Source organism: Telopea speciosissima, chromosome 2 (assembly GCF_018873765.1).
Source record: "Telopea speciosissima isolate NSW1024214 ecotype Mountain lineage chromosome 2, Tspe_v1, whole genome shotgun sequence".
Classification (NCBI taxonomy): Eukaryota; Viridiplantae; Streptophyta; class Magnoliopsida; order Proteales; family Proteaceae; genus Telopea; species Telopea speciosissima.
In genome coordinates, this window is record NC_057917.1 from 22461531 (window position 1) to 22488664 (window position 27134).

General features: G+C 40.2%; 2 protein-coding genes across 2 annotated transcripts; both read left to right on the forward strand.

Moving 5' to 3' along the window:
• The first annotated feature begins 9563 nt into the window (after positions 1-9563).
• Positions 9564-10426, forward strand: LOC122650560 (peroxisomal membrane protein 11A-like). The gene is given in 1 exon segment (XM_043843964.1): positions 9564-10426. A coding segment is annotated over 1 exon segment (846 nt). The 5' UTR covers positions 9564-9580.
• Positions 10427-15401: 4975 nt separating this feature from the next.
• Positions 15402-17212, forward strand: LOC122650561 (transcription factor MYB1-like). Its single transcript, XM_043843965.1, has 3 exons — positions 15402-15519; positions 15625-15754; positions 16675-17212. The coding sequence occupies exons 1-3, from the start codon at positions 15402-15404 to the stop codon at positions 17210-17212; spliced, it is 786 nt and encodes a 261-aa protein (XP_043699900.1).
• Positions 17213-27134: the final 9922 nt, after the last annotated feature.

Below are 27134 nucleotides of genomic sequence, written 5' to 3' on the forward strand. Positions count from 1 at the left end.
TAAAAAACGTAGAGCATGGGATGCTTATATGGGCCTCACTGTTGTATTCCTTACAAAAAATCATCCAAAATAGACCCAAATTTCGTCCAATTTGGAGTTCGGGAGCCCAAGATATCTCAAGTTGAAGTTGGACTGCTCCAGAGCCTTCCAAATAGAATCTTTCGGCTAACAGGAAAGATAACTTCTGATAATTGCGCTAAATCTCCTCGAATCCGAACTTTCGCTTTACTTTGTCTCCGGTCAATTTTTGATAATTACAAACAAACCCTTATCATCAAAATTGAAAATAGTGGCATGCCATTTTCGCGTGTCGTTACGAAAATGGCCGTAACTTCTTCGTTTCAACTCGAAATCAGGTGCTGTTTGAACCGTTGCGAAGCTGAATCGATGGAATATGCATCCATATTATTAACACCTCAAAATTATGCTAAAGGGCCCACTGTAATCACATTCAAATTTGACTAATTGGTGTGATTCTTTTAGTGCTCAATCCAAACTTGATTTTCTCGACTCCTGGGCGCTTCGGGCTACTGCCAAACACCACTAAATAGCTTAAAAATGGATCCTTAGCATCATTTGCTCCATTTTCATAAGATTTCACCTAAAACCTGAAAACACGAACAAAAACCTCGAGTAGTTCCGTTCCAAGTACAAAAATGCATGCTTTATGGCCCTAAGATTTCACACATAAATGTGCTCATCACCATTTCAGGTCCAGGATCCTCTTTTGGCAATTGTTTTAGAATAAAAATAGAAGATCGAGGAAAATATTTGGCTTTGAGCACTCTGGCCCAGGCAGAATGAGGTTCAGAAATGAGCCTCCAGCCGAGCTTCAAAATTAAGGCTTTATTAAGAACTACAGATTTCCGAAGGCCTAACCCTCCATGATTCAAGGGTCTACATATGTTATCCCACGCAATAAGGTGACCTTTTCTTTTAACCAGGTCAATATTCCAGAATCTGAGGTTGATTGAGTCAAGCTCCTAGCATTTCTTATTAGGAAACAGGAAACAAGACATGAGGTAAGAAGGGGTGGAGGCCAGCAAGGACAGATTGAATCATCACCCTTCTTCTCCCAAAGGAGAGGAAATTAGCTTTCTAGGTAACCAGTTTGTCACGCACCCTGTTAACCAAGGGCCTAAGTTCCAAATGTTTTAGACCTGGAGTGGTAAAGGTTAGTTCCAAGGTAAATAGACTTAGAGCCCATTTCTTTCATATGAAGAAGTGAGCATAAATGCAGTCTACAGTCCCGAGAGACACTTTTGCTGAAAGAGATCTCACTTTTATTAAAGTTAACTTCTTATCCTGTGAGGTCGGAGAAGAGTTCAAGAATGGATCTAATGGATAAAAAGTCCTCTTCAGTTGTTCTGCAAAAAGTGGAAGTATCATCCGCAAAGAGGAGGTGGGATATTTCAGGGGCAGATCGGGCAATTTTAATACCCTTAAACATCCCAGCATCTTTGTAAGCATCTAGTAGTCTAGAAAGTACTTCCATGGCAAGCAAAAACAGGTAAGGGCTAAAGGGGCAACCTTGTCTAAGTCCCCTAGAAGGGCTGATAAAGCCAAAGGGACTGCCATTAAATTTGAAGGAGAAAGAAGAAGTTGAAATCAGTTTATGTACTAGAGAGATCCAGTGCTCATTAAAGCCAATAAATCTAAAAAGGTTACCAATCAAGTCCCATTCAACCCTATCATAAGCTTTGGACATGTCAAGTTTAATAGCCATAAACCCCAACTTTCCTTTGGTTTTTTTCTTTTCTTTTGAGGAAGGAAAAGATTTCCTGGGCAATGATAATATTATCTGTTATTTGACGACCAAGAATAAAAGCATATTGGAAAGGAGAGATAAAGGAGGGGAGGAGTGGTTTAAGTCTATAGGCCATAATTTTAGCAAGAATCTTATATGTGACATTACAAAGGCTAATGGGTCTGAAGTCCACCAGGGAAGATGCATTGTCCTTCTTAGGAATCATACAAAAGAGGGTATGATTACAACCAGGGGGGAGGACACCATTTTGAAAAAAATCACCAACAACATCCATGAGGTCTTTCCATATCATGTCCCAAAATTGGTGGTAAAAACAAGCCTGGAAACCATCCGGACCCGGTGCTTTGAAGGCACCAATCGAAAAACAGCTTTTTTTGACTTCAGGAACATCAGATATAACTGAAAGAGAGCTGGCAAAAAATGAGTCTAAAACAGGGGTGAAAAGGCAGTCTACAAACCTGGTATCTAAGGGGTTTGAAGTAAAAAAAAAATAATTTTCAAGGTGATTTGATAAGATATAGGCCATACCTCGAGGATCCTCAACTTTAAGGCCATTTTCATCCAACAGGTAGGGAATAGTTCTTTTTCTGATATGGGTTTTGGAAATGGCATGATAAAATTTGGTGTTTCTATCCCCATCACGTATAAAAGCATGTCTATATTTTTTAAACCAAAACATTTCTCCAGCAGCAGAAATCCATTTAATTCTAGAAGCTATTAGTTGAAGGTCCTTCTGGTTCAGTTGATCTTCATTAGAATCTTCTATTAACCCAAACTGAGTAAAGTATTTTGATTTTAAAGAGTTGACATGTCCAAACACATTCTTGTTCCAAGAAAAGAAGTCAGCTTAGATTGAAGGGTGTCATTAGTCAAAAGGATCCATTTATTAGAGCAGAAAGATAAGAAGTCTAGGTGGTGTGACCAGGCAGCTTGATAGTGAAATAATTTTTTTTAAAATTTTTTCACAAGGTTGGTCTTGAGGTAAATGGGATTGTGGTCAGAGCCCACAGAGGGGAGTTTGGAGATAGAGGAATCAGAGAAATGAATTAGCCAGGAAGGAGAGACAAAAACTCGGTCGAGGCATTCCTTGATTAGATGAGGTGGTTTTTGTTTGTTTGACCATGTGTAACAAGAGCCCGAGGGATAAATGGGTTCAAGGGATTGATCAGAAATGAGCAATAGAAGGTTCAGAGAAGATGGGTGGAGAGAGAAAGGGATGCCACAAAGTTTATCAGAAGGTGAAATTATTTCATTAAAGTCCCCAATCAGCATATAACAAACAGACAGGGAAGAGAGAAAGGTATTTAAATCACTCCAGAAAGGTAAACGGTTTGATGCTTGGGGGGGGGGGGGGCCATAAACAAAGATAACACACCAAGAAAGACCAATATCCGAAGCCACATTGATAGCGATGAAATAGGGGTGAAGACGTATAACCGATGAGTTAAGGTAGTGTGAAGAGAGGACCCAGAGGCCACCCTTCAAGCCCTTGGTTCCATTGCTTCCGATGGAAGCAACCGTCTTATAGTTATGTTGGAGATATTTGAAATGCAACTCTTCATGCTTCCCACACTTGGTTTCGCAAAGAAACACCAGGTCGGGGTTAAGTTTTCATCAAACCAGCACCCTCTGAAGACGGAGGAGAAAGTTCATCAAGCCAATCGCGAAGAAGACAAATCAGGGCCTGAGGATCAGAGGAGAGCAGAGACTGAGACAGAGATTCCTTAATGGTGGAGAAGTCTGACAAGATGGAGTGGTTCCAAGTGGGTAGAGAGACATTTTACTTATTTTATATTTCAAGTATGATGCAATAATTATGTTTATTAGATTAATTACTATGTTATTAATTAATCCTATTGAGGCATGAACTAGTATTTGAGTAAGAGGTACCGGTTTCTATTAGGTTTTTCCGATTTCTTATCCGGTTTAGAACCGCGGTTTTGAGGTGCATATCAAAATAGAACCGGGAAGAGAACCTATAAAATCAAAACCGGATCATTTTTCCTGTGGTGCGGTTCGGCTCGATCGTAAATGGTCAGTTCTAGTTCCGATATTCGGTTACGGGTTCCATTTTGACACCCTTACTAATAAGGAGTGTCATTTTTTTTTGGGTAAATGGCACCCAAGGTACCTAAGGTTTTCACAAATTGTAGTTTAGATACACGTTTAACATATCACGTTTGGGATACCTAAATTGGATTATAAGCAAGGTTCCTAATCTCGGGATCAGTCAAAATAGTCTTGGATCGGCCAAAAATGACTATAATCCAAGTTTTTTCAGATCGGTTGTTGTATCGGTCATAAAAATATTAAAAAAAATAAATAAATAAATAAATAAAAACAAGGCTAAAAAAACGGTAATCATTCCCTAATCCTATTTTTCAGGTTGAGCTTACCTTTTCCACCTCCTCAACCTCACCCACTACCGCTATTATCTAAAAAAACTTCAGATTTTGTGGGATGAATCAATGTTTTCATGGAATGAAATCTTGCCATAATAGATGCCTAGTTCAAACGGTAAGATCCCCCACCCCCCTTCACTCTCGAATTTGAGGCTAAGTCTCTAAATAACATCGTGAAATACTGAAGAACATGAAAATCTGGGTTTTACAACCTTAACTACCTTAAGCAAATCAGTGTTTATATAGAATGAAAATCTAAGCAAAAAAGCTGCTTCATATTAAGTACCAAGGCTTCTAATGCAAGATCTTGGATGGTTAGCAAGGTGACAGAGTTTGCGAGGAAGTTGCTGCCCATTGTGTATTTGGGAGCACTATACCACTTTACTTAGGCAGACTGAAAATTTCTTATCTTAAGGAACTGTTGGCAAAGCTCACTCTCAAAATAACAGGGTGGAAGGGTAAGTTACTCTCAACTGGTGGCCGATTGATTTTGCTTAGACATATGCTATCCTCTTTACCCATTCATATTCTCTTTGTCTTGGATGTCCCTAAAATGGTTTTGCGTAAATTCCATAGCATTTGTTCTAATTTTTTATGGGGATGTTCAGACTATGGAAAATGCCACCATTGGGTAGACTGGAAAAAAAATCTATAGGCCTTTGAAGGAGGGAGGATTGGGCATCAGACGTCTTGAGGATATTAAACTATCTATGAGATTAATGGGATTATGGCGTATTATATTTGAAACCTCTATATGGGGTAAGTTTTTTAAAGCCAAGTTCCTGAAAGGGAACCACCTAACGCTAGCTACTCCTTCGTCTGGGTCAAAATCTTGGAGGAAAGCGTTAGGCCTCAAGGAGATGCTTTTGTCTAACTCCAAATGGTTGATTGGCATGGGCGATGTCTTATTCTGGTTGGATAATTGAACGGATAAGGATCCCCCGATTGATTTTTTTTGATGGAGCGTTGTAGGTTAACTTGAATATCCATGTCAAGGAGATGATTAATTTGGAGGGAGATTGGGACCTTCAGACTTTGCAGCTTATTGACTCAATGGAAATCCAGGAAACAATTATTAACAGTAGCATCAAGCTTCGGGAAGGCCAGATAAGCTCCTTTGGATGCCTGCTCCGGATGGATTACTCTCTTTTAAGTCAGTTTGGAATGAAGTGAGATCTCAAGGCGGCGTGGTTCTGTACTCTCAATGGATTGGAATCGCAGCCTCCCCACCCAAAATTGGTTTTTTCAGCTGGCAAATCCTTAATGGTCAAATCCTAACAGATGATGCGTTGATGAGGATTGGAATTCCTTTGGTTTCCAAATGTTGTTGTTATGGGAATCCCTGGAGGGAAACGACTTATCACTGCTTGCTGGTAGGGGGAACGACTTTCAAGGTATGGGATTTTTTTGGTTACTTAATGGATGCGACCATTATTAATTCTCAAGACATTAGAAGCAGAATACTATTCTGGATTGAGAATGCAAACCACAAGGGGGTGTGCGAATTTATCAAGGGTCTGCTGCCTTCATTTATTCTATGGGAATTATGGTGGGAGAGAAATTTGAGAAGACATGGAGAGGATACTGATATGGCTGCCACCATCATTAAACATATTTTCTGTTGGATCCGAGATTTGTAGTATCCACCTAATGTTTGCAAAAGGCCTGACTTTAAGGAAGATTTGACTTTGTAGATTTTAAAGGTAAATATTCTTTACCCCCCCCCCCCTTTAAAGATGTCCCGTCCTATTTATTGGATTCCCCCTTCCTCAGTGATTAAACTTAATGTTTATGGTGCGAGTAAAGGAAATCCTGGAATTAGTGGTGGTGGAGGAATTATTAGAGACACATATGAGAATTTTATTGCAGCTTTTTCCAACTTTTACAGAGTTTGCACTAATTTGGTGGCTGAGCTGCGTGCGATGGGCTCCGCTTGTGCGATTAGTTGGGGTTCTCTAATTTTGTAGTTAATTCTAATTCTATGCTGATTGTGAATCAAATTAGCAAAAAATGCTACAGCCTGTGGAAATGTTGGGATTGGTTCCAGGAAGTGTCAGATCTTTGTGCCTCTCTCTGTGCTCGAGTTTTTTTTTCTTTCAGGGAAAGCAATAGTGCGGCTGATTGGCAGGCTAATTTGGCCTGCTCAACTAATGGTAATACTTCTTTTCAGTCTATCTCAACCCTTCCCAAAGAACTCAGAGTTATAGTGAGGGAAGATAAGGCATGTTTCCCTGTTTTTCGGTTTTAAGGGTCCTGTGGATCTCGGGTTATTTTTTCAGGAGTGTTGCATTGTGTGATTTTTGTTTTAGGTTTGGGGTAAGGCGGGCTATGTCTCCCCTTGTACTGTTTTTATAATGATTTGTTTTAATAAAATTCTAGGGGCCATCCCGGGTCCTAGGTAATATTCCAAGTTAAAAAAAAAAAAAAACAAAGAATGAAATATTCCCTTAATCAATCCCGTGGTTAAAACGGTAAGATCCCCCCCCCCTTTTTTCTCATGGATTTGAAACCCCACATCCATGAATCACAACTTGAAAGGATCGGGACGAAGAAATAATACGGATTTTAAAACCCAAAAAAGGATAAGTATCGACCGATCCAACTGAGTTGGCTGATCCAGTGAACGATCTAGTACAACTTTGACATATTGGTCTAATCTCGGGATCGGCCTCGACTGATACTGATTTGATCCAGCCGATATTAGCCGATCCAATCCAAGATTACTAGCCATGATTATAAGTAACCGATTTACACAATTTTTTCTATTTTAAATTTTACCTTTGTAAATAACTTATTATTTTTTTAATATAAAAAGCTAATTGGGACCAACATCAACGTTCCCCAACCCCACCCTTAGTTAGTAAAGTCGCGTATCATACGCGTATTATACGCGTTCCCGTATTTTTAAACGTATAATACTCCCATCCCCGTATTTTCCCATATTTTTATAAAAAAACGCGTTTTTTAAGCAAGCACGTATTATACTCGAATAATACACGTATTATACGTTTTTTATAAAAAAAATTATCCAAAAGATTAGAATTTAGGGAAACGATTTCACTTTCCCTTCGTCCCTTTCGATTGCGTTGAACATCCAACCGTAGCGAGCAAAAGTAGCCGCCCTCCATCTCCAATCATCTCGCCATCTCCGTTCAACAAAGCGGCACTTAAGTCTTGTACTCTCCTCTTGTTTCCCTGGTCTTTCAACTTGCTCATGTCATTTTCGGACAATCTACATTCATTTCTTGTAGATTATTGATATTTTGGTATGTTAAATGATAATCTTAGAGATGTTATATAGCATATTATATTATTGTGTTTATTTTAGTTAATAAAATCATGATATTATTTTGTTTATTAGGTGGTGAATGCATGTTATATAATGAATATATGTCCGTTTTTTTAAAGTATTATTGCCGTCTATGCCGTATTATATCCGTATTAAACGCTGCATCGTATTATTACCGTATGCATTTTATGAAGCCGACTTTTTGAAAAGTATTATTACCGTCTAATCCGTTTAACTGCCGTACGTATCCGTTCCCGTTCAATTGCCGTTCCCGAACTTACTAACTAAGACCCCACCCCCACCCCCACCCCCACCCCTGCTACAATCCAATCCCACTCTCTCCTAACTGCAACCCAACCCAACCCACCACCACACCCGAACTATAAAATTCCATTGTAGACTTAGATATAAGAGCGACGATCTGTGTTCTGCCATCAAGGGATTACTTCTGAACCCCCAAAACACCCGAATCTTAATCCCCAAAGGGGCATAAAACTGCGAAGGTCGTCGGCGTGGCTCCTTTAAATTATAGATGTCGTAACGTACATCTCTCTTCAACCAAAAACAGAAAAGTAACGTATATAAAGAGACTTTTTTGTCTCGTAGGCCCTACACTACAACATGCTTTTAATGAATTTCTTGTCATGATTGATAATCTCTCCCTATATAGCAATGTCGGTTATTCAGTTCACGATTTGATATTCTTACTAAAAGCGGAAAAAAAATCATGATTAGTACAATTCGAATATCCCTCTCTCCTTCAATCAAAAAAAAAATTAATTTTCCTCCAACCACGGTGAATGGATCCATTTATCGAGCGATTGGAGAGGGCAAGACTGGGTATCAAGAAGTTATTTTGAAGTATACTAAAACCTTAAGAAGGGTTTGTGAACCTTGAGATACTGGGTAAACCATTTTTTATGGGTGAAGAAAAATTTTATCCAATTTTTTTTAGGCTTTAAATAGAAATACAATGAAATATGTTTCCAACGTTGAGCAAACATATGAAACAAGACTCTCTGGGTACCATGGTTTAAGTTATGGGTATTGTTTTGCAAGTTATTGATTCTGATATTGTATTGATGACCCAGTATGAATAAGAGGTAAAATGAAATATATATATATATATTTAAAAAAAAAATCTAAGGTAAATTTATCCGATACAGCGAATCTATCGATTCATGATTGTTTAAACAATGATTGGTAGTTGACTAATCAAGCATTGGGTAGGTGAAACTGAATTGACGGTTAGACTCATTTGATTCCCATTTTTCATAGATTGACCAGTAGTTGATAAATCATGCATTGGAAATGGTTGCAACAAACCGCCAGTTCTCCGGAGGAAACACAATTCGGAGATGTGGTTGGAACATCTGCACGTTGCATGCGTACTCTTTGAGAGGCAGGCAAATATAATCTAAAAAGGGTTAATATAATCCACAACTTTTTGTACTTCAGCTATAGAGTACAATGATTTTTACTAAAAACAGGAAGGTACACTGATGATTTCATATCGATGGTGATAGGTGACAAGCTATTACTGGAAAAAAAAAAAAAATTTATTGAAAAGCTAACTTTACGCCAAAATAAATGAAGGAAAAATACGAGATTAGGCACTATTAGGTAAGCCATTTACTATTTCAATTAATAAAAAGGAAAATTACACTATCACCCCCTGAGGTTTGTACTAAATACAGTACGACCCCTGTGTTTTCAAAATATACACCCTGACCCCCTGAGTTTAAGGTACTTGTTACATTCAGCACCACTGCGTTAAAGCATTCCCGTTAGTTGCTGACGTGTTGGCCATTGATGTTTTAAAATGAAAAATATAACCTTAATGGGATGTGAGTTTACCATTTTGCCCATAGGGCAGCCCAAACTTCACACCCCCTTCCCCTGCTACTCGAATCCAACGTGGGTTTAGGGTTCATCTGCCTCAGACCATCTTCAAGCCCATCACCGACGACTTGCCTCAGATTCTTGCTGTGGCGATCTGCTGAATTCTTCGTCGGTCTACTACTACTACCAAGTCTACAACTTCCAATACTATAATGGCGGAATCCGAATCCCAAATTATAAGGTGACCAGTCTCAATAAATCTCTTCTTTGTAAATCTCCATGGAATCAAATGCTCATCCATTACAAAACCCAAAAACCAATTCCGTGAAATCATCGAAAGAGAGAGATTTCCTGAATCATCTCGAAGCCTACCTCGCCAAGAGAGATGGCGTCGACAAGCTCCTCAAGATCTTTCGATTCGCATCCAAGATCATCCTCGTTTCCTCGGTGCTCCCCGAAACCCTCCCTCTAAGCCGTCGTCTCAAGAGCTTCGAATCGAGTGTCAGCGTTAGCCGTAAAGCCTTTGGATTAGGTAAATTCGTTCAGGATTTGAACGCTCTGAGGAACTTGAATTTCGATTCTAATGAAGAGTTAATCCTTTCCGTCCTCGCTTACGGGGGTGAGACTCTGTATTACTTCATCGAGCAGTTTGATTGGTTGGCCAAAGTGGATCTGATCGACAGTAAGCACTTGTCAAGGCTATAGAAAATTAGCTCTTGAGCGGAGTTCATCGAGTATTTCGGTAGTATTACTTTGAAAACTAGGGATCTGAAGAAGATTGATGAGGAAGAAGGTCGACTAAAATATAGGATCGAGATTGCGGCATTGAGAGGTGAAGGGTATAGCAAGGAAGCGACAGAGATGCAAAAACTAGAACCTAAGAGATTGATGAAGAAGCTATTGATTGTTCAAGATTTTGCGGATGGATTGATGGCGTTCTCAGATATGCGGCACGGAAAGGGGTTTCTTTTGAGTCCACTTCTGTTAGCTTTTGTAGGGTCTCTTTCAGCTTTCATTAGTACTCACAAGATTGGTTGTCGTGTTAAACTGGTTGGCCATTCGCTGCTTCAGGCACGACTGCACTGGAACTACCTAATTCGTTGTTTTCATTTTTCTTATTTTTGAATCAACATATAATCTCTTAGTGAGAAGGAAGAGGAATTTTCAGAATTTATAGAAGTTAAGCGTTTGAGCTTTGAGATAAAGAGAGGGAGCTCTTCAACTCTTTGCGTAGAAGAAGAAATCGAGAACTGTAAATTGGGTTCTCTTGCCTTTGAGTCTCTTTTTTTCTTATGAATAAAAACCTCAATTGGACACAGGTTTTCTTATTGGTTCACTGAGCTCTTGAATGTGACATATTATTATCTATGGAACGATGGAATTCGATTGAAGCAATTATAAAAAAAAAATTCGATTGAAGCTCTATACTATCGTAGCCAGTATTCCTTTAATACTTCCTCACCTTCTACTCGATCTTCGTTTCTTCCTCTGTGCAAGCCTTCATCCTCTGTGATGCTTTGATTGTAAGGAGTGGGATGAAGGTTGCAGTGGTGGTGGGGCGGTGGTTGAAGAAGAAAGAAGAGGAAGAATAGTGGTGGGTCCCACTTTTTTATGTTAAAAGAATAAAAAATTAGAATAGGGCTATTTTAATTGAAGGGTAAAATTTTCATTTTAATTTTATACTTAACACCGTCCACTTAAAGGTACTGGGTGTATATTTTGAAAACATAGGGGGTCGTATTGTATTTAGTACAAACCTCAGGGAGTGGCAGTGTAATTTTCCCGTAATAAAATTAGGATCGAATTTTTCACTGAGAGGCAGGAGAGGGCTGGAATAAGTATGGGGAGTGTATTTTGGAACACACTAAAAGCTTAGGAGGAGTTTGTGAACCCTAGGAATCTAGGATGGTGGGTGACCATCTTCTATGCGAGGAAAACTTTATCACGCCCCACTTTCCACGACTAGGGTGATGCGACGGGAATGCACACATGCAACCCAATGTCACCAAGATCATAGAAGTAGTAGTCAGCCCTTACAGTCCTTAACCCAACACCAATATAATTGAAGCAACAAAAAATAGAATATATAGGAATAAATCTGAATGCGGAAGCTAAATTGTGATAATATATACATAGCAATGTGTGAGTTATCCTTTAAACATCCAAAGTTTTCAAACAGACATAAGTAGTAATTAAATCCAAGTTATTACATCCAAGATAAAACTGTAAATAAGGTTGGGGCCAAGCCCACCAAAACATCACAAAACTGAAAATAAGGAGAAACAGTTCTTGAGGACCATATCCTCGATCACAGTGCGCTATAGGTATGCTCTTCACATCCTCAATTAGCTCCATGTTCCTCGGACTCTGGAACTCATCAATCGTCTCCATGATCAACCATAACCACGATATCATCGGTGCCCACCGGCAATAACATGCTCTGCATCAAAATCTTAAAAAAAAAAAAGATTCCATGAGGGATGAGTTTTACTAAGCCCTGCAAGAGAATTAGACCACATAAGTATACGCAACAATTCATGAATGCACATCTCACAAGGACGCAACCCAAACTTGATAAACGAATCCCACAACGTCCATACACCCAGGACAATTCGTACATCAGATTCAGTTTACACTCATGCATAGGAATGAATTCATTTTTATTATTATCCACCTAACAACAAATGCCTAAGTCTGGGTGAAGTACTACTGTAACCCATGGGTAGCATCCCCGACATTGGTGCCATAAAACAGATGACAAATCGACGATGACAAACCTGAACTACTATGGAAGCCTGTGGTACTAGACTCCTCCCTAAGATTGTCCGAAAACTCCCTATACAAACCCCATTCTGGCATTTAGTTTGAAATCACGGTTAGCACCTCAACCTCATGACGGGCTACCCCGAAAGATGGTCAGGACCCGTGGGGCTTGCCCGATACTTAAACCCCTGTCGGTAAGGGTCGTAGTACTGTGTTCAAAACATCTTAACCAGCATACAACTACATGCATGATAAGGTACGCACATGCATAAGCCAGAGGTCGAGTCCATAGTGTCAAATCACAATGGCTCCGGTTATCCTCTTGCCCCCTCTAGCTTACACATACACATACAAGAGTACGATGGATGTGATACCGAAGTAATAGTCTGTCGGTCACAAACCCATTTCCAGCCTAATGCAAGATACAATTCTAGTGACCATATGACAATCACGAGACCTACCTCCCACTTCTTCTTCTCCTTCTTTTTTCCCCGGATATGCAAAGTGGGTTAGTGGCTGAAGTTTTGGATGATGAAATAAAAGCGGCTGTCTTTGCCTTTAAAGATAGAAAGGCTCCGGGTCACGATGGTTTCGATGTTAGTTCTTTAAGGCGAGCGAATTGGGAGCTTTTGGGTAGCGAGGTGGTGGATGCTGTGAAGTGGTTCTTCTCTAATTCTTTGCTTCCAAGGTTAGTTAATTCCACTTTTATTTGCCTTATTCCCAAGTCTTCGTAGTCTTTAGACTTTGCTAGCTTCAAACCTATTGCTCTTTGCAATCTGATTTATAAGTTCATATATAAAATTATTGTGAATCGGTTGCGAAAAGTGATTGGTAGTCTTGTCCCTCATCATCAATCGGCCTTCATTCATGGTTAATCCATCCTTGATAACATCCTTGTGTGTCAGATATTGCCCATGGAATCCATCATAAGAACTGCTTCTCCCCTGCAATCTTGAAGATTGACCTTCACAAGGCTTATGATTCGATTAGTAGACCTTTTCTTTATGATGTTATGATCTGGATGGGATTTTCAAGATTATTTGTTGGCTGGGTGCATGCTTGTTTGGAATCATCTATGTTCTCTATTCTTGTTAATGGTAGAGCTGGTTATTTTTCCGGAAAGAATGGTATTAGATAAGGGGATCCCATGTCTCCTCTACTCTTTACCATTGTTAAGTAGGCGTTGTCAGTTCTTTTGGGGAAGTTCGCTTGTGAGGGAAAGATCCTTCTCCTTCCCAAGTGCAAGGCTTTGCTTCTTTCTCACCTTATATTTGCGGACGACTTCAAGATTTTTGGATTTTTGTGAAAGCATAGGTAGCTTCAGTTTCAGAGATTATGCACATCCTTGGTGTTTTTTCAGACTGCTCAGGGCTGAAGTTAAATACAACAAAGTCAGCTATCATTTTAGGGGGGATCACTCTTGAAGTTTGCCAATTGTTAGTTCAATTGACTAGCTTTCGTGAAGCTAATCTTCCTATTAGGTATCTTAGTGTTCCTTTGCTCTCTTCTAAATTAACTTTGTCAGACTGCTCTCCCTTTTTTGAATTAGTGAAGAAAAGATTGGAGGGATGGAAGTGTAGGTTTTTGTCTCATGTTGGGCGATTACTGCTCATTAATTCTGTGCTTCAAGGGGGATTACATTTATTGGTCTGGAATCTTTGGTCTTCTTGGTAAGGTCTTGAGGAAGTTGGAATCTATTTTTTTTAATTTCCTATGGTCTAGGCCTTCGTTGGAGAAAAAAATCCACAACATTGCATGGGAGAAGGTTTGTACTCCAACATCTGAAGGGGGATTGGGCATTCAAAGAATTAAGATTTGAATTTATCAGGGATTATGAAGCAGGTTTGGTGGATTACTTCTAAGAAAGATTATTTATGAGTAAAGTGGGTTTATCATAGATATTTGAAGGCCGAATCTCTTTGGAGTGTCAAAGCCCTTAAAGATTGTTCTTGGGTTTGGAGGAAAATTATGAAACTCAGATTCAGGGCAGAAGGTTTAATTGAACATATCATCGGGAATGGTGAGAAGACTAAATTATGGTTAGATCCTTGGCATCCGCATGGTATTCTAGTGAAGACTTATGGCGACGTTTGTGATGGGATTCGAATATGGAAAGGTTGGAGACTATCCACTCCACTTTGCGTGATGGCGTTTGGGCTTCGGTGCTCTCCCCCACCATTGATTTGGTGCACATTTGGTCTGCTCTCCCTTCCATCAATCGTCTCAATGTGGAGGTTCGGAGTAGAGTCATGTGGAAACCTTCCTCTTCTAGTCAGTTCTCGACAAAATCAGCATGGAATGTTCTTCGACAAAGAAATGCAACTGTTCCTTGGTCTAAAGCTATATGGTTTGTTGGCAATATTCCTAGATAGTCCTTTACTTCTTGGCGATGTATGGTGGATGCTCTTCCAATGGTCGATCAACTTAGAAGAAGAAATATCATCAAACTGTCTACTTGTTGCCTTTGCTCTTCTGGTACTGATGATAGAGATCACCTCTTCTTCTTGTACCCATTTTCCAAGATCGTTTGGCAGGAGATTCGCCATCTTTGCTCCCCTTCTAGATGGAGTATATCATCAGTTTCCTTGGAAGCAGATTGGGTGGCTACTGAGTTCGGTGAGGATCCTATTGATAGAATTTTTTGTCTTGCATTTTGTTCTACTATTTTCCATCTTTGGAATGAAAGGAATGTGTGGATCTTTTGCCAAAGATCGAAGAACATCCCCAAGGTTCTCCTAGATATTCAGCGGGATGTTAAAGAGAGATCCAATGGGCTGGTGCTCAAGGGTAGGAGATCCGGGAGAAATTGTTTCTTGGTTAAAAAATGGGGTATTCTTGTTTCATGGTCAAACCATTGATGAGATCTTTTTGGTTCTTTCCTTCTCGATCCACTATGAGTTTAGCGTTTGTTTATCCTTAAGTGAGTACTTGTCATGTGGGCTTTGTCTCCCTTTCATGGTTCTATTTGTGTTAAAGTTCTTTAGTTGTTTCTTCTCTTGTTTTTTGTATTTTTTGTATAATTTCTCTCTTTTCTTTCAATAAAGCGATATTACCTATCAAAAAATAAAAAAAAGACAAGAAGTTACCACACGTGTGCACGTGAGTGAGTAATTAATTTTACTCTTTTGACCTTGAGGTCGGGGTAAAAACCCAACTGATAGGGGGATTTCAAATGATAATTAAAATTTAATTTATGCAGAGCTTAATTAATTGTCCATATAAGACAACAGTCAGTGAAAATAATTAGCACAACTTCATTTGACATTTCAAACTCTACCCATCTATAAATAGGTTAGGTACCCTTCAATGTCATGGACAAGTTACCAAATGATATACGATGGATAGGCAGTTGGCACTGAGAAAAGGTACTTGGACTAAAGAAGAAGATCATCTTCTACGCCAATGCATTGAGAAGTATGGAGAAGGAAAGTGGCGCCAAATTCCCCTTAGAGCAGGTATTGGGTGCTGTTTCTTCCCTTTTGAGAGAGAAAGAGAGAGACTTATCTGTTGGAAACTTAAGAAAAAAAAAGGCACTAAATTAAGGAAGTCTTTCTTTTCAGGTCTAAGAAGATGCCGAAAGAGCTGCAGGTTGAGATGGTTAAACTATCTCCGCCCCAATATCAAAAGAGGAGAGTTGACACAAGATGAAGTTGACCTCCTCCTCAGGCTTCACAAGCTCTTAGGCAACAGGCAGTGCAACCTCTTATGTTCTGTTTTTAATGCTTCATATACTTTTTTTTTCCTTCTTTCCCGGAGCTAGTTTACTGGTTTTTTTTTTTTTTTTTTTAATGCTTCAAATACTATATCAGTGAATCTTCAATGGTTGAATCAATCTAAATATGCAAATTCACAAGCTACCAAGAAGATTGCTTGTGGAATCAAGTTTGAATCCCAAGTCTAAATCCCGTGTATCATGCACGTCACCGTACTTTGCTAAAACTTTTCTTCTATTTCCTCCCTTATTTTTTTTTGGATGTGATAGTGATAACAATCTCATGTGTCTCTCCACTGGCTCGTGATCATATATTGATCATTAAGAAGCAGTGTCTTTGTCTGCATCAATTTCTGAGGTCAATAATTTGGTTGTTAGGCCTACCGTGATAGATAAGGAAAATTGCAAAGTGTGTCTATTAAAGACTTAAAAGGCTTAGGAATCTCAATCCTGGCCTGCGCAGTGGGCTTTTGGCAGGGTTTTTATCTGCTGCTGTAACTACAGTGCTGCTGTACTCATCGTGTGGCGCTACAGGTGCCTTGTGTGTCATGTGGGGCCACTGTGTACATATGGCACCTGCAGTGCTACACCATAAGTATAGCAGCGCTGCAGTTCTAGTAGCAGATAATGATCCCTTTTGGCGAGCTCTAGCTTGTTAAGACAAACTTGCATCCCTCCTTTGAACCCTGAGTAAGAATTTACCAGCCGTACGTTGAAAAATTATCTGCTTCATTTCCTGCCCAATCTATTTCTCTAAGTTCCTCTAATAGGGAGAGTGGACTCCACCCAGGTAGTGTGTTCGGGCAGGGTGTAGGGTGGTCAGTTCCACCCCCCCCCCCCTACTAGATGTTCGGTCCTTCCTTTTGGGTTATGATGTTTTGTAACTTGGTATATGTAGATGGTCCTTAATCGCTGGTAGGCTTCCGGGAAGGACGGCCAACGATATCAAGAATTACTGGAACACTCATTTCACCGGAAAGACACCTGCTTCGAAACAGGAAGTGATGGAAGCCAGAAGTCCTGTAAGCAAGAAAGTCGAAGTCATAAAGCCTCGGCCATGGACCTTCCCCAAAAGTTCACCTTGGCTGTTGGGAAGAAGATTATCTACTTCAACCTCGCCTGACTTATCTGCTATTAATGCAGGTACTACTAGTAATTCAAGAGAAACATGTCCTATTCTCCTTAGTATTCAAGGGGACACTAGGGTAGAACAGGAAAGCGACTCTTTAGATAAAGAATTGGAGAAAGGCAAGACAGGCTGTATTAGTGAATGTGCAGAAGATCTGATTAGAAGTCTCTGGGTTGAAGATTTGCAGCCAATGATAGAAGTTGGAAACGAAACTTCTTTGGAAGAAGGTAGCATAGGTTGGAATGATGACTTCTTTTCGGATTTCAACTTTTGGGATACACTGTTAGTTGAAGAGGAACTTGTTTAATGATGCCAATTCTGTTTGTATGAATAAAATCTGAGAGAGAGAGAGAGAGAGAGAGAGAGAGAGAGAATATGTTGTTTTCCATTATTTTTCCTGGGTTATGGTAGCGTGAACCCAATAAGCTCTCTCACCACAAGGTTTGTTAGAATTCATTCCAAACGGAGGGAGCTGTGCCATTGTGGTTCACCATTTTTTTTTCAATGCCATATTTAGTCCAGATTTTTTTTCCCCTTTTCTAAAGTCATCAAAATATATATTAATATAGAAGGAATGTACAATATATACATCCAGACATATCTGGATGCCTCCGGAAAAGAAAACAAAACTAATTAATGAGTCTATCCTTCACTTTCGGCATTGCCATTAGTAGAAGGAAAGAACCATCAACAAAGAAAGAACAATTATATGAATCTAAATCTTGACCGATCCTCTGCATCCCACCGGATTTCATTTAATTTTAAAGAAAGGAGAAGCTTTTTTGGATAATGCATCAGCAACGAAGTTTTTTTTTTTTTTTTTTTTTTCTGCTAAAAGGTCACGTATATATATATATATATATATATAGGGAAGCAGTTTTCTGTTCGGGAGTGGCCTACGCCAGCACTCCCATGTGTCTATCTCTCTCCTCCTTAAAACAAGGGGGCAGAGGTGTCTTTTCATATGGGGAGGAAAGAGATAGACTCATGGGAGTGCTGGCGTAGGCCACACTCCCAGACAGAGATCTTTTTCCCATATATACATTAAAAAGAAAATATAATGAGTACAAACAGACAGGAAAAACTAGAAACAAACAACAAAATCAATTGGAACGACCCCACCTACCACAATGCCATCAACAGTAAAGCCAACTAGTGAACAAGAAGACAAGAAAAAAATAAACCCAGAAATTAGCACAACCGAAATCTTGGTCTCCCCTGAGCATCAGTTCTGAGATCCTCTACTACAAGGCCTGGCCAAGAAGCAATGGGAGATGAAATCTCAAGCTTTGCAACCGACTTTGCAAGGTAATCTTCAACTGCGTTGGCCTCCCGAAATCAGTGAGTGATTTTCCACTCGATGTCCCTAAGAAAACCCTGTAAAGCAGTCCATGCATTGCTGCCAAACTAACTAGGGAACCATCTGCTTCAAAACCATAAACACTACTGCTGTCGAGTCGATCCAAACCTTGGAAAGGTGAAGATCTCTAGCATGCTCCAAACCCAAATCAGCACCTAAAACTGTGCCCAAAAAATTGTAGAAACCCCGAGCAAAGCTCTAAAAGAGGAGACCACCTTGGCATTACAACTTCTGATAACCCCTCCTGCGCCCGCCTTCTCAGGATTGCCAAGAGCACATCCGTCAATGTTAATTTTGAACTAACTAGTTTGGGGAGGGCACCAAAAAACTTCTATCAAAGATCTTGTCCTACCTTGGGGAGAAGAGAGGTTCAACCTTCTAGAGCCCAATAAATCTGCCATTGTAGTTACCCGGCCTTTGCAAGCTGGCACCAAATCCCTGAGATCCCTCAACACTAGGGAGAAGAATTGCCTCGAGCTTCTTGATGACCCATTAAACCTTCTTGAATTTGTTTCAAGCCAAATGAAATAGGGAATCAAAATAAAACCTGAGCACCATGCCTCCTGCTGCCCAAGTCGACATCGAAGTGGGGTATAGTCAACATCGAGTGGTTGTCGATGAACAAGACTTGACATCGAGGGTTGATTTTTGAGTGTCGAGTGCCATTAACTGAATGTCGAAATAGGTTAGACAGTAAGAATGTTCTGTTCGACAGTGAGAGGGTATGGCTCGATGTAAGTGGAAGGTGGGTTTAGTGTCATCTCGGGGCCTTTGAGTGTCGATCCAAGTTCAGTGTCGACAGATATGTAATAGGTTGTTTGGGTTAGGGTCTGGGCTAGCCATTTGAGGGGTTCTTGGAGGGCTTGGAGGCTCTGGTTTGGGCTCTGGCAAGGGGAATGGATGATCGGTATACGAATTCGGGCAGTGCATATTGACGCTACATCCACATATACACCGGCTCTAGGCCTTAGGGGTACTCATCATCGTTATGGGAAACCTTCGGGGGAAAAGACAAAATGAGGTGTCTACAGATGGTTCACTTGAACGGTATAAGGCTCGATTGGTTGCAAAGGGCTTTCATCAGCAACCTGGAATAGATTATCTTGAAACATTCAGCTTGGTTGTCAAAACCACCACTATTCGATCCATTTTATCACTTGAAGTGTCCCAAGGTTGGCCGGTTCGACAACTTGATGTGCACAACACCTTTTTACATGGTGTTCTTTCTGAGGATGTATATATGGTGCAACCTCCAGGGTTTGTTGACACCACCCATCCGGGTTATGTTTGTAAGCTTCATTGCTCCTTATATGGGCTGAAACAAGCCCCTCATGCTTGGTTTCACTACCTCTCATAGTACCTTCTTCAACTTGGCTTTCGAGCATCTCAAATGGATCTTTCTTTATTTATTTTTAAAGATGCAAGTCATACCGTTTATGTGCTTATTTATGTGGATGACATCTTGGTCACAAGCAATTTAGTTGATTAGGTCACCTCTCTCCTTAGTCAATTGTCTTCTAAATTTTTGATCAAGGATCTTGGACCACTATCCTTTTTTTTGGGTGTTGAGGCCTCCTACAGCTATAAGGGACTTTTACTCTCTCAATCCTGGTATGTGGCTGATTTATTGAACCGGACTGGTATGATGGATTGCAATCTGTGTTCAACTCCTATGGCTATGTCTTTAACCCCTTCCGATGTAGAGGGTGCACCATATTTTGATGCTATAAAATATCGGTCTATTATGGGTGCTATTCAATATATCACTCTTACACGATTGACGTTGCCTTTGCCATCAATCGTGTATGCCAATAGACGCATTCACCCACGGACCACCATTGGTCTCTAGTCAAACGTATCTTGCGTTACTTGAAGGCAACCTGACATCATGGTCTTTTAATTAGTCGGTCCAAGGATCTCACTCTCCAGGCCTATTTTGATGCAGACTGGGCCGGTAGCAGTAATGATCGCAAATCTACAGGAGCTTATGCTATCTTTCTTGGCCCTAACCTCATTTCTTAGAAGTCCAAGAAGTAACAGACGGTTGCCCAGTCATCTACGAAATCAGAATACAAAGCCTTGGCCGATGCTGCTGCTGAGTTTGTTTGGCTTGAGTCCTTATTCACTGAGTCAGGAGTTGCACTGCTGAGTCCCCCACTTCTATGGTGTGACAACATTGGGGCTACTTATTTATTTGCAAACCTGGTTTTCCATGCCCGTACCAAACTTATAGAAATTGATTTTCACTTTGTTCAGGATCGTGTTGCTAAGCATCAACTGCTGGTTTAGTTATTTTCAACAACCGATCAACTCGTCGATGCTCTCACAAAGCCGTTACCTACAGCGCGCTTCCAATTTTTATGGGACAAACTGAAGATTCGCTGCCTTGATTCTCCATCTTGAGGGGTGTATTGACTTATATAGAGTCCCATGTAAATGGAAACTCTATATACGGTTATGGATTTATTTCCTCTAGGTTTTTCTTTCCTATTTTCTAGGATTTCTTTCCTGTTCATATTGTTATTACATGTACAATATCTATCATGAATCGTCAAGGGTTACTAACCCTTCCTCTTGTATAAATACTTCAAGATTATTAATGAAATAATAACCTAGACTTCTCAAAGAATAATACCAATAGAGCAATGAAGGCTGCATCACGGCCTAATCAACTCCAATCTACCGCAAAGGAGAGAAGTTTGTTTTTCCATATTTGAAACTTCTTTTGAGCCTATCTAGAATGGGAGTACATTGATCTAAAGAAAATCTGAAAGAGATCAAAGGGAGTCTAAGATAAGTGATTTGTGCCACAACTCACATTCCATTATATCTTTCAACGCTTGAGACATCATCAGGCAACCTAGAGATAAAGATCATAGTTTTTTAGGATTGATAAAAAGCCCGACATATCGGAAAGAGTTGTATTGCATCCTTGATAGCCTTACAGGAGATAGTAGAGGCTCTAAAGAATATAAAAATAGCATCAGCGTAAATCAAGTGGGTTAGATTGAATCCTTTACATTTAGGCATGGGATCCAAAAGCTTTTGTTCAAGCTTCCAATAAAGGAAACGGGAGAGATCCTCCATAATGAGAATGAACAAGCGAGTAGAGAGGGGACATCCCTATCTTATACCCATTCTAGGAGAGAAGTATCGAACATGAGATCCATTAACCAGGACTAAGGCATGGAGAGTGGACATGCAAGTAAAGATCCAATGAATGCAACCGGGGGGGGGGGGGGGATTGCATAAGCTTGAGAATCCTCGATCACAATAAATCCCAGCTAACAGAATCAAAAGGCTTCTTAATATCAATTTTCATCATTGCAGAAGGAGGGGAATTCGATCTACTAAAATCCCTAGCAATCTCATGTCAAAGCATAATATTATCAGCAATACTTCTGCCCAGAATAAAAATAGATTAGTTGAGCCTCACTAGATCTCCAATAACAGATTTCAGCCTATTTACAATTAGCTTCGTAATGAATTTGTTGATCAAATTACTCAAAGAAATTGGCCTAAAGTCACTAACCTTTGATGCACAAATATACTTGGGAGAAAGACATATAAAAGATTGATTGTTAAATCCCAATTGATAAAGAAGCTCTAGACAATGCTAATCAAATCAACATGAATAATATTCAAGTAGCTTTATAAAACCCCATACTAAATCCATCAGGGCCAAGGGCTTTCTACACTTTGTAAGAGATAATAGCTAAAAGAATCTCATCTTCCGAAGGTAAGAAAGCAAAGGCATCTCTGAGCTCAGATGGGACCTGGCGAAACTAAATAAGAGATGGTATTTCAGTGACCAAACCAAGAGAAGGAGGCCTGAATTGATTTTGTAAATGAGTTAGCACTTCTTGCTTTGTAGACGGGAGATCCTCCAAATGGCTCCTTCCAAAGAGATGAGCTTAAATATGGAGTTGCAACTATGTCTGGACCTCAACGAATGATGAAAAAAGTAATTGTTGGAATCACCTAAAGTAAGCCAATAAACCCTTGATTTCTACTTAAAAAAACATTCTTCCTGAAGAAGGAGACAACCCAAACAATTTGAGAGAGAGTGGTCCTCAAGGGTTAGAGTAGTGTTACCATGATCAGACGGAAGCTTGCGTCCTATTAAATGGAAACGATACGGGTTAGAGTATTTACGTCGTTGATGTTACCACGAAGCGGATAGGATCTAGTTGTTCCACGAGTCGATCCATACGAACACTAACGTCACACGCCTCCTGACGATCCACATACACTCCATCATAGGAATCTTGATAGTTTTCTCCAATGGAGATTCCACACTCTAAATCCAAGGGAACAAGATGGAATTCCTAATAAGAGATACACACTCATTAACGTAATCAAAGAGGGAGAGAGTCAGAGAGACAAGAGTGAGACTTAGGGAGGAGAGGCTGCTGCTCACGTATATGGCTGCCTCTCTATCTCCATTTTCATATATAGAAGGAGGGACCACCTAGTGGCCCCCAAACCCTAAGGGGCCATGGGCCCCACATCAGCCCCAAATACAAAGTAAATCGCACTGAACTGGACCGAACCGGGTTTGATGGACACATAAATTCAATAATCTCCCACTTGTACATCAAAGCCAACTTCCCATACATTTTAAGCCCACGCCCTCAATGTGTTTTTCAAACACTCCAGGAGACAAACCTTATTTCATGGTATCAGACACGTTTTCAGTAGTGTCCACTTTAGAGATACTCACCTCGACCTGTTGGATAATCTCTCTGATGAGATGATACTTCCATCGCATGTGCTTGTACCTCTGATGAGCCCTAGGCTTCTTAGCTTGTGCAATGGCCCCTCTGTTGTCACATAACAGGGGAATAAGGCCTTTGACAAGATCAAGGACTACTCCAGAAACGTTAGGAGCTTCCTAACCCAAATACCTTATTAGCCGCATCACATAATGCAAGGTGTTCTTAAAAATTGGGATCGGCTGTAGATTTTTGTTTTGCACTCCACCACACAATGACACCTCCACCCATTAGATTGGTAATGACTCACAATACCTATTGCATAGCAAATGTCCAGCCTCGTACACAACATAGCATACATAAGACTCCCTACTGTTGAGGCATAGGGAATCTTCCTCATCTCTTTAATGTCCATCTGAGACTAAGGACATTGAGAATTGGGAAGATTGACTCTATGTTGGAAAGGAACACTTCCCTGTTTGGAGTTCTCCATATTATATCTGGCTAGGACTTTTTCCATATAGGTAGCCTATCACAATCCTAATATCCTTTTCTGGTGATCTCTTACGAGTTTGATCCCAAGGATATAGCTGGCTTCATGAAAGTCTTTCATTAAAAAAGAAGTGGATAACCACTGGTTAACTAATGAGAGAAGCCCTACATTGTTACCAGTGAGCAATATGTCATCTACGTATAAAACTAGAAAACATACTGCGCTCCCACTAATCTTCTTGTAAACACATGACTCATCCATGTTTTGATCAAAACTAAATGATTTGATTGATTAATCAAATATGATTTTCCAGCTTCTAGAAGCCTGCTTCAGTCCATAGATGGACCTCTGCAATTTGCATACTTTTTTTTCTTCCTCCAAGGATGAGAACCCCTCTGGTTGCATGTAAATTTCTTCTTGAAGAAATCCATTCAGGAATGCAATCCGCACATCAATCTGCTAGATCTCATAATCATAGTATATGACGATTGCCAATAAAATCTTAATGGATTTCATCATCGCCACTGGGAAAAAGGTTTTCTCATAATCTATTTCAGAGCCTTTTGCCACCAGTCTCATTTTGAATCGTTCAACCTTTCCATCGGTGCCCTTCTTCCTCTTGTAGATCCATTTACACCCAATAGGCTTAACGCCAAGTGGTGAATCAATTAGAGTCCAGACCTTGTTGGCATGCATCGAATCGATTTCAGAGCGCATTACCTCTAGGCACCTTGTGGTATCAACATCCTTAAGAGCCTCTGAGTATGTTATCATATCATCATCCCATTCAACTAACACCATATAGAACTCTTCCACTGTTTTCTCTTCTTCTGTGAGAAGAGAAGAGTTATCCTGATGGGTGGTCCAATAGCCCTCCCATTATGTTGAGGTTCTTGAGGTGTTAGATTTTTAGTGGGTATTTAATTGGTCTTAGTTCTGGAACTGAAGTTTCTGAGTTATCCAATAACTCTTCAATAACTACATGTTCAGTTTTCTTGGTCAACTTCTCTTCCTACAAAAATGTAACATGTTTGCTAATGATGACCTTTTTGCCAACCGGGTCATAGAAATAGTAACCAATCGTGCCTTTAGGATAGCCTAAGAAATAGAACCTTAAAGTCCTAGATTCCAATTTATCTATCTGTTGCTTTCGCACGGGGGCTATGCAACCCCACACCCTAAGGTGTTGTATACTAGGCTTAAGCCCTTTCCACAAATCAAAGGGTGTCTTAGCTATAGACTTAGTTGGAATCCTATTCAAGATATAGATAGATGTTTCTAAGGCGAACCCCTAGAAAGAAAGAGATAGTTCACTATAAGTGAGCATTGTCCGAACCATATCCAATAGAGTCCGTGTCAAACCTGCCCCAGTCTGACTTAGATTTTTTCTTAAAGAGCAGGGATCAGAAACCACCCATGCCAATGACCTATGGTGTATCACCCCAGTGGTGACAGTCAACAGGGAGCCCCCACTGATGACATCCACCATGCCTATGAGAAGATGGGTTGTAGACCCATGCAGCTACTCAGCCCATTGCCTGATGTACAGCTCCAACTCCAGGTAATCTCTCTCTGATGAGTACATGGGGGCCATGCCCATACAGATGTTCATTTTACCTTGGAAATGGTGTAGGAGAGATACCCTAGTGGAGGCCTCAACCCCTGTGAAAAGCCACAGTAAAAACAGTAAAGATTCATTCTCTGGGCAATGCACTAGGCGATTGACCCAAACGTCCAGAGTGTTTGGAATTGCATTTTTATATTTCAGATGTATAAGGACCTTGGGCATTGCCACCAATCACCCCCAAAACACCTCTTAGGAATTATAGGAACCCTTCCCTATCATCCCAACCATGTGGGCCCCACCTTGGTAGCCAGAATGAGGGAGAATTAGACTAAAAATGTACTTTTGAGCTTGGGACAGCAGGGCCAAACAGGCCTTAGTGCTATGGAACCTATAAATAGGAGGGCCCAACCCTCTTATTTCATTTTACCTTCTGTTTCCAATGTTGGAGAGAAGAGAAGAAGAAAAGAAAGAGAAGGAGAAGGAGAAAAGAGTAGACGAGGAAAGAAGAAGGGATTGTGAGCTTGGAGCTTAGGATCGAATTCTCCACAGCTTAGGTATCTGGGTTTGAACTTAGAACACTCCCCTCAGCCTATTTCACTTCTATATTTTGTGTTTCACCTCTGAAACTTGATCTCTGTGGCCTTGTCTCTGTGTGTTTGCTTAGGATTTACCATGTAGAAGCTTTGTATGGCCGTGGATCATCCATGCATGCTCTATATATTATGTTTTGATCATTATCTAAGCTATTTACACATCTGTTAGTACATTTTGTTATCATTCAGCCATGCTAGATAGGTATTCATACTCTATATGCATGTACATCATGTGTATAGTATGCTTGAGACTTGGATCCTAACATGCATGGTGGTTTTTATATGAATTGACCTTGATTCAGATCTGTTTTAGGATTACATAGGTAACCCATGCTCTATTATGATGTAAATTTTGAATTCCAAGCCTGATCATAGCCATGTATGCTCAATCTTGTCTACTATGGACCAAACCCAACACCTACATGTATAAACCTTGATTAGAACTCCATAACCCCATTACATTTACCCTTCTTATGCATTATAACCCCCCTGAGATCATCCATGGTCGAATTTTGGTCAAACCAGCAGCCAAATTCTGATTTTGAAGCCAAAATTCGGTGTTCTACAAGCACTAGGCGTTCCATTGGGAGTTTGGCCCAAATGCCCAGTCAAACGCCCAGTGTTGCTGTTGGGTCCCTCATCTTTTTCCAGCCTTTTGGACCATCACCAACAGGCCTAGAACAGTATGGAGAACATGTAAATGACTAAAAAACCCTACCCCATTAATCCTTGTTGTCATCCATACCTTGGGTGCACAAGTGGACCCTATAGAGCTAGAAACCCAACACAAACTTAGCCCAACATGAACTAGGAACCTTGGTATTGTTTTATGGGATTGTTAGGACTGTGTTTAGGAAAACTTTATTGTTAAACTCTTAAAAACATGGGCTTTGTATCTCTGGGTGATGTACTGGGAGTTTGACCCAAAGGCCCAGTATAAAGTCCCAGAGAATTATAATTAATGTTTGTCTATTCAAAGTTGGATCTAATCAAACCTAGACCAACCCTAGGACATTAACCTAACTTTTAAACCATGTTTGATGTATTTTAATTGTTCAGTTAACTTAGGTTGTAACTCCGAACTCGAGGTGCAGTGTCAGATGTCGGCTGGGATTGAGCTGACTGAAGAGCAAGCGGGACTAGTACAAGGTGAGTGGAATTACACCATGGGTGTAGGTGTAAAATGAATGACGAGTCATGACAACAACAACAACATTATTTACTGTTTTACTTATTAAATTGCTTTATATTCTTATTGACTCTGATACGTATCTGATGGCTATTGGAATTGAATGTTAATGTTATATTTGTGGAAATGCTAGATTAGATGCCGTTGCTGGCTTGAAAATGTGGCATGTGGTAGCCCGTAGAATGGGATGCGGTTGACACCACCCGGCTCATACTGTGCCATATAGAATGCATTGGGCTAGAGTATCATCACCCGTGCTAGGAACCCTTGCCAACAGGGGTTAAGGTGTTGGATGCCTATGGGAGAACCTAT